The 12,672-nt window shown below is 48.9% G+C and overlaps 4 protein-coding genes across 4 annotated transcripts; 2 read left to right on the top strand and 2 right to left on the bottom strand.

Moving 5' to 3' along the window:
• Window positions 1–2,004: 2,004 nt before the first annotated feature.
• PENARI_c001G09649 (uncharacterized protein) lies at window positions 2,005–2,637 on the top strand (the record flags this gene model as incomplete). Its single annotated transcript, XM_022626889.1, has 1 exon — window positions 2,005–2,637. The coding sequence occupies one exon, from the start codon at window positions 2,005–2,007 to the stop codon at window positions 2,635–2,637; it is 633 nt and encodes a 210-aa protein (XP_022494016.1).
• Window positions 2,638–5,190: 2,553 nt separating this feature from the next.
• On the bottom strand, window positions 5,191–7,608 carry PENARI_c001G09653 (glycoside hydrolase family 31 protein; the record flags this gene model as incomplete). Its single annotated transcript, XM_022626891.1, has 1 exon — window positions 5,191–7,608. The coding sequence occupies one exon, from the start codon at window positions 7,606–7,608 to the stop codon at window positions 5,191–5,193; it is 2,418 nt and encodes an 805-aa protein (XP_022493023.1).
• A 560-nt stretch (window positions 7,609–8,168) lies between these two features.
• On the top strand, window positions 8,169–9,563 carry PENARI_c001G04083 (fungal specific transcription factor domain-containing protein; the record flags this gene model as incomplete). Its single annotated transcript, XM_022626447.1, has 3 exons — window positions 8,169–8,710; window positions 8,759–9,224; window positions 9,291–9,563. The coding sequence occupies 3 exons, from the start codon at window positions 8,169–8,171 to the stop codon at window positions 9,561–9,563; spliced, it is 1,281 nt and encodes a 426-aa protein (XP_022493847.1).
• A 491-nt stretch (window positions 9,564–10,054) lies between these two features.
• Window positions 10,055–11,749, bottom strand: PENARI_c001G05856 (uncharacterized protein; the record flags this gene model as incomplete). Its single annotated transcript, XM_022626602.1, has 1 exon — window positions 10,055–11,749. The coding sequence occupies one exon, from the start codon at window positions 11,747–11,749 to the stop codon at window positions 10,055–10,057; it is 1,695 nt and encodes a 564-aa protein (XP_022493195.1).
• Between the last annotated feature and the right edge of the window lie 923 nt (window positions 11,750–12,672).

The following is a 12,672-nucleotide window of genomic DNA, read 5'->3' as shown; positions in this document are numbered from 1 at the left end:
ACAACCTCGGAAAATCAACATACCCCTCGCTCCCAAGGATAACAACATGACCCTTTGTGCCCAATCTATATACAACCGGAAATTGACCTTCCTCTTCCGGTGCAAAAGTCCCCACAAAACCCGCCGCCGCGGAACGATGATAATATTCCGCTCCCCACCGACCCAGGGGGCGGGATACTCCAAGGGAAGAGCACGCGTTGGAAATTGAAACACCGAGTACCTGGGACCGGAAAGGGGTCGAGGATTCCGCGCGAGTTACGTATACGCGTTCGATCGATCGTGGACGGCCCGATCCCTATCCAACTTTTGACTTGACAACCTACAAAAGTGACAGTATACCTGTCACCTAAGCTATTGCATAGAGAAATTGGGTAGTGGGATACATGTACTAGCTCCAGGGTACAGAAGTACAAAAGAGCTGTAAAGTCAAGCTGAATGAAAGGTGAGAGATAGACTACTGTAGATGCTCACCTCCATCTCCACAACAACAGCCCCCTTTCCTGGTTCCCCGACGGGCCGGGACGCGGATGCATCAACAGTGGAGTAGGCGGCGTACGGAATCACGAGTATTTCACATTCCTGTGGGAATTGGGTATATACATGATCAAAGTGTCTGAAATGGAGGTGATTGGGTAGCCATCCTCATCCCTTTTATGATGCATATGGGCGTCGATCTTGAGCTTTAAAAGGGGGAAGGCCCAGGGTGGCGGGTTTTGGTCCACTTAGGGCGTCGGGGGAAGTGCTTTGCAGGCCGGAAGCAAGTCATATGCAAAAGATGAAAGAAATCGATATACATTTACAGAGTGTAGGAACTAAGAAATGAGATGGGGAATGTCTTTGTTTTGAGTCTAGACCTGGCTGATCTGGACCCATAGTCCACAGTCTATAGCCTGGAAAGTGGACATCGCTGATTTGTGCGAAAATAGACGGTCGTTTTTTTTGGGAGGATTTTCCGGTAATCTTCCTTTGACTGGGATTCAAGAATCTCTCTAGAACGATCGATCGTTGCCGGCATATAGACTCGGTTTGGGTTGGGGGACTGTATTTACCCGACAACTCCCGTGGAGACGGGGGAACGGGGGAAACGGGGAAACTTCCGAGGCGGCGGAAACCGTTAGTTTGCCGTTTTCTTTCATGAGGGATGGGGATTCGAGTTGGAAGACCGAGTCCCCGGTGGAGTAACAAACTCCTGGTCTCCTAGGGCCTCGAAAGTGGCAGCCCGTTAATTTCATTTCTTTGCCCAAAATCCCTAGTCAAAACAATAGTCTAACAATCACAAAGAAACGGTGTTGACGTGTTGGACGTGTTGGTAAACCCAACTTGACCGCCAGACGCCGTTTAGGCGTAATCAAGGGGAAAATTCAAGTTTGGCCCGGCTTCAATATGCATGTATACTTCTTCACTTAGGAAGCGGTGAATGTAGGGCTCGACTAGGAGATCGCCATCTGAACTGGCTATTTCCCTTACACCGCAAAACAATCTAATTTGGTCCCCGAGACCTTGAGCTGCCCTTTTCGGGGTACCTCCGTAAGGGGGAGAAACATATCAAAGGTTCTCCAGATTCTCCAGAGTCTCGGGTATAAGGTATAATCAAAGTGTTTTGCTTCAGGTGTGATCTGTGTCAGAATAAAAGAGAAACAGCCATCCGATGTTCCCCGCGATGTATTTGGCACGAAGCTGATACGTCGCATGAGAATTGTTCTTTATTATTGTCGATCTGATTGATCGGCCTTTGGGCTCCGGAAGCCCGCTTCCGCCTCAATTTTATTTATTTTATTTCCTTTTTTTAATATTTCAATTTATCCCTTTTGGGATTTATTATTGATTATTTTGTCTCAAAGGTCTAGAAGTCTTCCCCGGCTTTGATACTTGAACACGCTCCACCCTCGACTTTCTCTCACTTCTTCTTCAACTTAATATCAACTATACTGTGGTTTCGTACCTCGGGCCCTCTGGTCCAACTCTCACCTCACTCTCCACACTCAACTCTCCACTCAACTCACAATGATTCCCATTCAAACTCGCCTTCGCGACATGTCGCTCCCAAAGGCCGCGGCACCTGTTGCCAGCACGGATCCCGCACAGGTCACCTTCAACTGGAGTGGCAGCTCCTTCGAATCATCTCCCATGTCAAATCCATTCGCTCCTCCACCAACACCATGCGACTCTCTCCTCGACATTCACCCTCGCAAATCGTCGTTCTCCAGTGAAATGGGAGCCGCCTATGCCTTCCCATCCTGGCCCAACAGACCCTCTCTCTCCAGCAACGACTCCACAGACTCTAATGCAAGTGCCTATCTCACCGACGATGACCTGCTCTGGATGCCCGAGAACGCCGCCGCCGAGAAAGCTGTGGAAGAGGCAACCAATATCGATGCCGAGCTCGCCCACTCTATCACCTTGGAGCAACAGCTCCAGCGTATCCGCGCTGTGGCTGCTGAGGAAGAGGCTCGCGCTAACTTCCTTGCTCGCGTCGATGCCCATGCCCGCGCAACACATGCTTTGCGCATGGCTAAGATGAATGTGACTGCGACTGTAAATGCCAACGAGCGCGACAACTCAAAGCGCAAGAAGCGTCGAGCTGTTCCAAGCCCTAAGCGACGCGCTCACTCGGCTTCCAAGGTGTTGTCTCAATGAGAAACGCTGGGCCGGTGCAGCGCTGGCGCTGCTTGACGTCTTCTCTTCACTATCTTGTCATTATCACCAATATTTTAATGTCTCCACATCAACCTCGGCCACCCATCACCCACCACCAAAGCGCCATTCCCTCCCGATCAGCACATCGCATATCTCCCCGAAACCTGCTGAGCGCAGATCTGCGCCATTGACGCAGGCCTCGGGCCTGCGTTATCGGACCCCGAAGCCCCCGCGCTTACCTAATAAGTCGCTGTGCGCGCTTCTTCACATTGGCCTCTTCACCACCTCACACCGCTGCTTCACTCTGACTCACTTCTCATGCTTTCCTTCTGTCATTTGATCATACCCTGTCCTTGCATCTCCCGGTGTTTCCCTTAGCCTTTTGCTTTCCTCCTGTTATTCCGAGCGCCTCGTTCAGATACCCCCGTCTTGTAACTTTCCTATCCATTTTCGTGCCGACTTTCGCCATATTATGGCTACGTTTCCTTTTGCTTTATCTCATGGTTGTTTTTCCACTATTCCCGCTGAAAGCGCCTCTATCGGACGATCGAGTCCGCCACCATCATATCTTCATCTTGCGGTGCTGCCTGTTGGGCAGTCAAGCTTCTTTTTTGGTACTTTAGTAGCCTCCAAACTAAGCCACTATTATTGATCCCATAAACTTGATTATCCAGATCCTGAACTTGTAAATCTGTAATTTTAGTAAAAAAGTAACCACCGCGACAAAGGAAATATTATAATTCCAAATCCTACTCTTCTGTACAACCACATGTCCAATAACCCCAGTCCAGAAACCCGCGTGGCCTCATCAGCCTCTACATAGCCCTCTCTTGTATCTATGGTACCAAGTACATAGACATACCCCGGTCCAACACCAGTCCCCGCCACGTTGCCAAAAACCAAAGTTGAAAAATAGATCTAACTTGAAACCCGTACCAGACTACCGAAAATAGCAAAATCAAATCCCATAGCCGGCCGATCATCGTCAGCCTTGTCTGTCTCGTGTTGAAGTCCCTCTCCCACCCCCGCCCCTACACCCGTAACCGCGCCTCGCGTCATGTACCATTCACCCTTTCAGCCTAGAAGGCTGAAGGGCCAGTAGAAGTGGAATATGGAAATGAGGCTGTTATTTTATTCTATTTTATTGGATCTTCTGCTTCTTTGTGCTTTGGATTACTTTGATCTTCGTCCTACGACGGGTCGCCTTGCAGCGGGGGCGTGTAGTGTTGGATGTAACAGTGAGATCGGGTTGGGGTCTGGGTTGCGGGTGGATAATCGGTGAGCATTTGAATTTGGATTATCATTTTAAATCTGCTGTGGGACTTTGTGTGTTGTGTTAGTGGCGAACTGATATTAATCGGCATCCGCGGGTGTTGGATATAGTTGGTTGGTTGGTTTGTAGTGTAGTTATCCATCGCCGTCTCTATCTGTAGTATTTCCTCGGAACCGGAGCCTCGGATAATATAAAGGAGTTAAGTTAGATGATTCGCGCCGTTGGAATTCTACTTTGGGTTTGGGATTGTGGTTGCTTTGTTTCTATCACGTTTTTGCTTTTTCGTATACTCCGTACAAACTATGCTGTCGATCAAATTAACCGGAGGTGGTTAAATTGGCCTAATCAAGTACCAAACCTTGGAACCCGAACCCCCGCGGGGGCGCGGAGGCAACAGACGGCGAAATAGCCCCCATTTCCACACCGCACTCCACTGAATGGGCAAATATGAACAATTTGCCGCATTGCCGGAAAGACCGATCAAAAGAAGAAGGTCTGCCGTCGGCCTCTACATTCCTACTCTAGATTTGTGGCTTCTAGAATATTATCATATGCACATCTGATGCAGGATGGAAATGCAGGGTTTAACTAGCCGTTATTGCTACCCGCTTTTTCTAGTGTTGTTTCGGCCGCTCTTTCCGGTTTTGTGTGATAGTTTTGTGTGATAGTTTTGTGTGATAGTTTTGTGGCACCACATGGGATGGTTGGTAATTACGGTTGAATGGTTGTATTTCCTTGCACGTGTTGAAATGGCACGTTGCCTCTAGTGAGATACTCCGGAGACCGGGTACTACCTCGCCTTAAGGGATGGAGAATCTCTTGATGTCCTGAAGCCGAAGCCGAGGTAGTAACAACAGTTCTGGGATCGGGCCAATGTTTACCGAGGGAGGCTAGCACACCTCCTGAACTGACTTTCTAGAACACTTTATTTATCTTTATTTGCGGTTTGGTCCAGACCAAACACTATGGGGATTATCCCCACATTCGACCGAGACATTATCGGTTTAATTTATGTGTACCCACTTCGGTATACCTCGGGGAAACTTTTGAGTTTGTGGGTCTTCTTCATGTGTTCGCGGCTGCTGGTAGATGTGCCATGTGCTCTTTTTTGCGCTCCCATTCGTTAAAGAAAGGTCTTGCTACCGCCAGTCTCACTAGGTAAATCCGGGGAATTGAGAGCACTAAGGTAATTTATCGGCGCCAATTCGGGCCTTTAAAAAGGTATCAAGGTTTCAAGTTCATTCCTCAATGTGAGCTATGCTGCTCATGTCCTGATTGTATCAGGTCTCAAAAACACGGGAGTCCGCCAGAAGAACCTCAATGATAGGATTGAACAAAGGAGAAGGTAAAGCAAGAGCATGTAGCTCGCTAATCTGTATAAGCTTGGGCTTGGAGCTTTCGACAATTCTTCTGATACGATCCTTCAAATCCATATTCATCTGAGCATTGCGCAAAAACTTGACAATTTGAGGTGCGGTCTCTTGCACATCAAGTACAGGATCCTTCTCCAATCGAACCGTAATCTTGACATTGCTGGCAAACGATCCTAGTTCGACCGCGAGAGAGCGTCCATTTCCTTCAGATTCAACGGTTCTACTTTCGTTAAGGCTCGTGACGATGGATACCTGTGCTTTCTCATGTCGCTGATATCCGATAAACTGCACATTCCACTCGCGCGTATGGGAAGTTTGATCTTCACCACTGGTGGGACCGATGATCAGCTCATTGCTTTCTTGGTGGAAGGAAATCGGAGTGCGGCGGAACTTGATTTGATCCACTGATTGTCCTTTGCCGTCATCTTCAAGGAGCTCGAATTTGCCGTCGGCACCAACAACCACCATGAGTTCCAACACAGTAGGGTTCTCGCAGCCATTTCGAAGGACCGGGGATGAGTCAAATGGAACGATGGCGCCCTCCCGTGCGAAGATTGGGTATTTTTTGACGGCACGACTAAGTCGAATTTGACGGTCTCCATCATACACCATGCCAGTGGAGAGGTCCACATATCGACCAGGAGGAAGCCAGGCGGAAACCTCCGATCTGTGGGAATTCGGGTCACTCGGAGTAGTAATGGGAGCAATAATGAGCTCGGAGCCAAACATATACTGATTGGGGACGTTGTAGGCTTCTTCACTATCGGGGTAACCCCAATACATTGGCCGGACTAGAGGGATTCCCTCAATGGCTGCCCGTGCATTCATTGTGTACAGATATGGGACCAGTCGATGGCGAAGTTGGAGATACTTTGTCATCACCTGTCGATATGGCATTGCAAGGTTCCACGGTTCCTTGATGCTGAAAATGTTGTTGGATGAATGCAGTCGCAAGATAGGCGAGAAAGTGCCAAGTTGGACCCAACGAATTAGCATTTCCTCGCTTCTTTCCCCGTGAAAGTGACCACCAATATCATGACTCCACCAGCCATAGCCAATGTTCGAGGCAGTGGCCGTGAACTCGGGCTGGAAGTTGAGAGAGTCCCAAGTCATGCAAGTGTCGCCACTGAATCCGATGGGTAAGCGATGGCTACCAGGCCCAGCGTATCGTGAAAATGTCAGCGGCCGCTTGTTGTCAAGTGCACTATCCAGGAAGTGGTAGTGGTTCAAGACCCAAAGAGGGTCGATACCTGGAATACGAGAGTGTGTCCCTTGTTGCCAATCGACCCACCATAAGTCAAGACCTTCTTTCTCAAACCTTCGGTGTAAGACATCGAAGAAAGCATCTAGGAAAGATTGGTTGGTAATGTCGAAGGGAATGGGGTCTCCCATGGATGTATCATGGTCCAGTGCGAGCGCCATCTCTTCGTAGGGGTCTTCATAGCTTTGGACTCCATCTGCAGGATGGTCGTTCAAAGCAACGCGTAGACCCTTATCGTGGAGCGCTGCCAAGAAGGCTTTTGGATCGGGGAAAAGTTTCTTGTTCCAGGTGTATCCAGTCCAACCTGTCACTCCGGCCTCTTTGACTCGAGCATCATCAACAATATGCCAATCCATGTCCAGGACTGCAACAGAAAGTGGGATTCCGTTCTCTTCGAACTTGCCCATCAGCTCAAGATAGTCCTCCGAGGTGTACGCATAGTATCGACTCCACCAGTTTCCCAGTGCCCATCGAGGGAGAAGGGGCTGAGGTCCAGAGAGAAGGTAGAATGCCTGAATGGCCTGTTGATAATCATGCCCATAGGCAAAGAGGTATCCATCTACCCGGTCTCCAGGCAACCGTGTAGTCACCCATTGGTTTTCATCAAAGAGCATGGATTTGGAGTCATCTAAAGTCGCGTAGCCCTGCCTGGAGATGACACCTTGCTCAAGGGCTGTGCGTCCATCGATTTCATCCAGGGTACGAGCTGTGCCTCCAAGATTTGAAGATGAAGCTCCATAGCGCCAGACGCTAGAATGAGCACTGTAGTGGCCTTTGACCACTGCACTGAGACTACTCGGAGAGAAGTTTTGTTTGTTGTAGGTGAGGTGGAATCGAGAGGTGATGATCTGGAGGGTTTTCTCGTTGTCCTTCACTCGAAACTCTGGAACAGGCAAGCATCGGTTGATAGCCAACACTGATGCTCGATCCTCAAACTGACTATCTTCAGCCCATTCGTAACGTAGGAGGCCGTCGGCCAGCAGTGTAAATCGGTATTTGCCAGTGCCGCCGACGACCGCATCGGGATTAGCGACGGGCTCATGGGGGAATGAGTAGCGATGCATAACTGAAATGAAGATGAAAATAGAGAAAAGGTGAGAAGGCAGGATGGAGAGACTATATTTTGGTTTCTCATATACGGATCTTCAAACTTGACAGTTGCGGTCTCATCCCGTCGAGTCACTTCTACAACAAGTTCGCCGTATTTTTCGCTGAGACCTGTCCTACATCGAAACACAAGCCACACAGCTACCTCGTGGCGCATCCGCATGCCACCCTCTCGCCTTTTCCTCCTTTCGCACTTAGCCTTTGGAGGCGTCACCCCGCGTCGACGCCAAAAGCATGCAGCAAACGCGGGGAAGAGGCGTTAAATGAGGTCGACGATTAAATTCTCGCTGCAATTCCTGGCATCGGAAAATAGTCCTGAGCTATGGATAGTCCCTGTGATAGTTGTTTTGTCCGGCGGGTGAAATGCGATCGATGTCAACCATGTCTAGCCTGCCTCACCAGAAGTCAAAAATGTACTTATGTGAGAGTCCGCAAGAAGCCAGGTCCAAAGGGAACTCGGTCGGCCACAAATCGCAAGATCGAGGAGATCCAGCGAGCCCCTGAGACAGCTGTCAAGATGGCAGCGGCGCTCCAAACCCCCAGGGCACTCTGCTCCCCGGATTCTCGCATTTCTATAACCAACTATTGCACTGTCCTTGATATTTTCCAACTCCATCTATATGATATATGGCCGATCGTTGACGCAGAAGATCTCAAATCACAACTGTGCGGTGACGGAAAGATCGATCCCAGTTCTCACGCACTGGCAGCAGCCTTATGTGCTGCAACGTTGGCACAAACGCGGCTCCAGCTTACACAAGATCCATGTCCCGAAGGTCTTGCGGTGACAGTCCACGAATTTGCAAAGGAATGTCTCCGAGTTCGATTAGAACACAGCTACAACCAAGCACCATCACTCCAAGCTCTTGTGACATCAATTTTTCTTCACATGTACTATGCCAACCAGGACCAGGTCACACCAGCTACCATATCGCTTCGTGAGGCAATCACCTATGCCGATCTGATGCACCTGTGTCGCCATGTACCGCCCGATGCAACACAATCGAAGCAATGGCAATTGGAACTACGGTGTTATTGGATCTTATTCATCACGGAGAGGTTAGTACTGAGATTTGGAAGGAACATTGTTCTAATTGACCTGGCTAGAACCTTCTGCATCCAGCATGATCTGCCGATTACCCTCTATAGGACACCCAACCTTCCCGAAGTTGAGCATAACAGTCCCAAGGGAGATCTGTATGCTGGCTTTTGCACACTCGTCCAGCTGTTCCATCACATCCAGCACCCTCTAGCTCTCCCAGCGACTACTAGCAAAGCTATCGAAGCACCGGAGATATACACCAAGAACAAAATATCAGATATTCAACGTCGCATTGGGGTCAAATTGCCTGGACTTGAGCTTAAATCCGAGATTCAATATGTGGATATTCTAACTACTTCGGCATGGATCCGCTCTCTACTATGGCAATACTCTGCCTCGCACTTCATGCTCTCGTCAGCGACATCGATTGAGCCCTTGTCGTTTGACTATCCACTCTCGATTGCTAGGGACTATTTGGCATCTATCTCCCATGTGTCAATTGAGTCAGTGCGTAGCCATGGATATGGAATGGTCAGTGCTCCCCTGAGAATAAATTAACAAGGGAATAACGAGTTCTGATTGCAAATGCCTTTATAGGAGATCAAGCTTCTACAGGTCGCAAATCCTATTTTGGACTTGTTGCTTTGTATGCCAAACCTCCTTACTTACAAGGCATGTCCCTTCGGTCCACTAGATGCTGTTATTGCCATCGAGCAACTGCTTTTGAAGGTTGGCGGATCAAAATCGGAAAGGTTAGGTCAGTTACATCAGCGGTTGAGACAAGTACCCTCTATGGTTAATATGCCATTGATGTTAGAGTCCCCTAAGCAAGAGGATGAGCTGGATGACACCCTTGCAGTATCGAAGTAAGGATGTATCATCTATCAGAGTACAATATGCTCCCTGGCACGATAATCTCAGTCAATATGACCTATAAGTTTCAATACAATTCATAATCGCTTCAAAGAACACTGTCAATCTATCATTATACCCTCAGTCTCCTTAGTGTCCTGTTTGAATCTCTTTCGCCTCCTTTTTGTTCTCTTTCTATCCTATCCAAAAACTATTCAAACTCTCATTCAGGATTAACGTCCAAGTAACAAAAGATGGGTCGCTTCAAAAACCGTGGTTTGCAATACTTAAACTACGGCAGAGCGTATAGAATTCAGAAGTTATTATTCCATTAATTTCCTCTGAACTGATTGTTATTAACAGTGCTTTCGCTCAGGATTCCTTCATCCCAAGAAGCCCACAATACCGTCCCGAGCGTGTCCTCAGCCTGGTGAGAACTGCAAATTCCGATCATGGCTCAGCACGATCCACCAAGTCCCACGCATTGGCAGCTAACCACATTCTGGTAGCTAGTACTTCTCAGTAAAAGCAGTTGTATCGGAAACAACCTCAAAGTTAGCAGACCGGAACGGCGTAACCTCGAACTTGGTGAACTTCCGAGCAGGAACCTTCTTCTCGAACAAAATATCAAGCTCAGCTGGAGTCCGCCCCTTAGGCTCAGGAAGACGGAAGAAAGACCAGATAAAGCAGATAAGACAAAGAGGAGCCCAGATAAAGCCACCCTTGCCCTTCAAATTCCAAGCCAACGGGTTGAGAATCGGAGGGTTCAGGAAATTAGCGACAATACTGGCTACATTGTAGCAGTCACGAGCAAGCACAGTACTCTTGATTCGAAGGCGAGTAGACGGGATCTCAGAAATGAGACAATAGGTCACAGGGCCAACGGTCAGGTCATAAGTGAAGACAAAAACCATCAACAGAGCAGCCGAGGCGTAGCTGATCCCCGCGTTCTTGCCACTCGGGATACCGAGGAATCCAACCAGCATCAAGATAGAGAATAGGATACCAAGACCGGTAACAAACAACCTGCGGCGGCCGACTCGCTGCATCACAAACCACGAGCAAACAGTACCACACCAGCCGACGGCGTTCAATCCGAGTCCAAAGTTGAAGGCTTGTTCGTTGCTGAAGTTGATTTGCTGGAGGAAGTAGACGATGTTGCCTCCATACCAGATGCCGCAGAAGACTTGACACATCCAGACGCAGCAAACGATCTCAGTGCGGCGAAGGTCGATTCCCTTGAAGCAATCCCAGTATGTGACACCTTCCCGAGAGAGTTTTTCGTTGGCATTTGTAAGGATCATCAGTGCAACGGCATCATCAGCATCGTATTCCGAGATACCAGGTCTAGACAGTCGATTGAGAGACCGTTTTGCATCCTCGGTTCTCCCATTTCGAACAAGCCACCAGGGAGACTCGGGCGCAAAGAGGACGCCAATGACGATAGGAACAGGCCACACCCATTGAATTGCATATGGAATGCGCCAGCCCCATTGATCAGTACGGCCCAACAACCCGCGCAGGATTCCCGCGGAGATGAACTGGCCGGTGACCCAGCAGAGGTTGACGTAGGTTGTCAGGTATGGTCGAAGGACGATGGGACTAACTTCGGCGGCATAGGTGGTTGTTAAAGTTTGAAAGGCTCCCCATGGGATACCGCAGAGCACTTCACCAACTAGCAACATGATGATATTCTGGGCAAAGAACATGAGGAAGATAAAGCAAATCAGGGCAACCAAGGCTCCGAGCATAGTCTTCTTGTAGCCCCAGCGGTCTGCAATGAGACCAGCAAAAATCAGGCCCAGGATCTGTCCCACGTTGGTTCCATTCTGCAAACCAGTTTGCCAGTTGGAGGTAACTTGGTAACCGTTTGCTTCGGTGTGGACTCCGAATTTCTCACGGAAGGTTGGGTAGGCGTAGAAGGAGCCGAGGAGGGAAGTGTCGTATCCCTCCATAATGATGGCAAGGGACAGGATAAACGAGAATCCGATGGCCTTAGGAAAGATCTTGAAGGCATCGCGGTTGGTCAGGTTATGCTCAAAGTTGGATGCGCGATGAGCCTTTTCGACGACGTTGGCGAAATTGGGGATCTGCTCGGACAACTGCAGGAGAGCTTCATCGTCGATTCCAATTGTATTCTCGCCCAGCGACTGAGTTGGTACCGCGAGCTTGTGCTCGACATGAGCTGTCGCCTTGGAATCCATGGCTAAGGATAGACTTGGCTACCAAGATGGAGCGGACAAGGTAGAGAAGTTGGAATCTGAGATGAGGTCTCCAAGATGGAGAAGAAATGGGGGAAGGAAGCCCAGCTCGTTTATATCAGTTTTTGCCCTACGCGATCTGACATTACTTGCGCTACTATTGTGGAACAAAGGCTTGCATATTCACCACATGGTCGCTCCAACTTTTGCTCTTTAACTTTCGCGGGGTTTTCTGGGGAAATACAGTTAAACGCCTTTTGAAAGCGCCTCTTGAAAACACCTCTTGAAAGCTTTCCGGGATGGTTAGTTGATTAGTAGTTTGAAAAAAAAGAGTTAGTACGTTTTGAGCAGCCCAAGCCCTCGCTGTGATTCTCGGTACGACTCAGCAACCGCGAGGGGCTTATGTTCGGCAGATCTGGTGAAACCTGGAGGTGGCGCAAACGTGACTTGAGGGTGCCATTAGCAAATTAAGGAGGATCTGCAAGTATCAAGTCTTTGAAGGGTCCGGTCGATACATACAAAAGTAAATGGTTGATCCCGTGGTCAACGCGCTAGAGTAAGTTCAGCCACGAAGCTCTTTGGCCGAGGTTGGGGATTTCAGCGAGGGCAGTCTGTGGCGTACATCTTGCAAGTATTGGTGTCAAGAAATCTCGTAAAGCAATACTCTATACGCATCAAAGCGCCGTTATAAATGTCGCTATGTTTTTCGGTGTTCGAAGTCCTGTTTTGGCCTATATCTATAGCCAAAAGGTCACACTGGTAGAGAGAAAGAGGTCATAGCATATGTCCCGTGTTCGCCAATTTATGTAACCTCCCATCTCCTAATTTTCTTGCCCTGGCATCTGACTCTTCAGATTAACTTTTATGTTCGAATCACTACCTTGGGATCTTCACACTCTGCTGCGATGGTTTGTTGTGGGAGGGGG

Source organism: Penicillium arizonense (genome assembly GCF_001773325.1).
Source record: "Penicillium arizonense strain CBS 141311 chromosome Unknown PENARI_contig001, whole genome shotgun sequence".
NCBI lineage: Eukaryota > Fungi > Ascomycota > Eurotiomycetes > Eurotiales > Aspergillaceae > Penicillium > Penicillium arizonense.
Note: the sequence above shows the minus strand (reverse complement) of the source record. Positions and strands in the feature narration are given on the sequence as shown.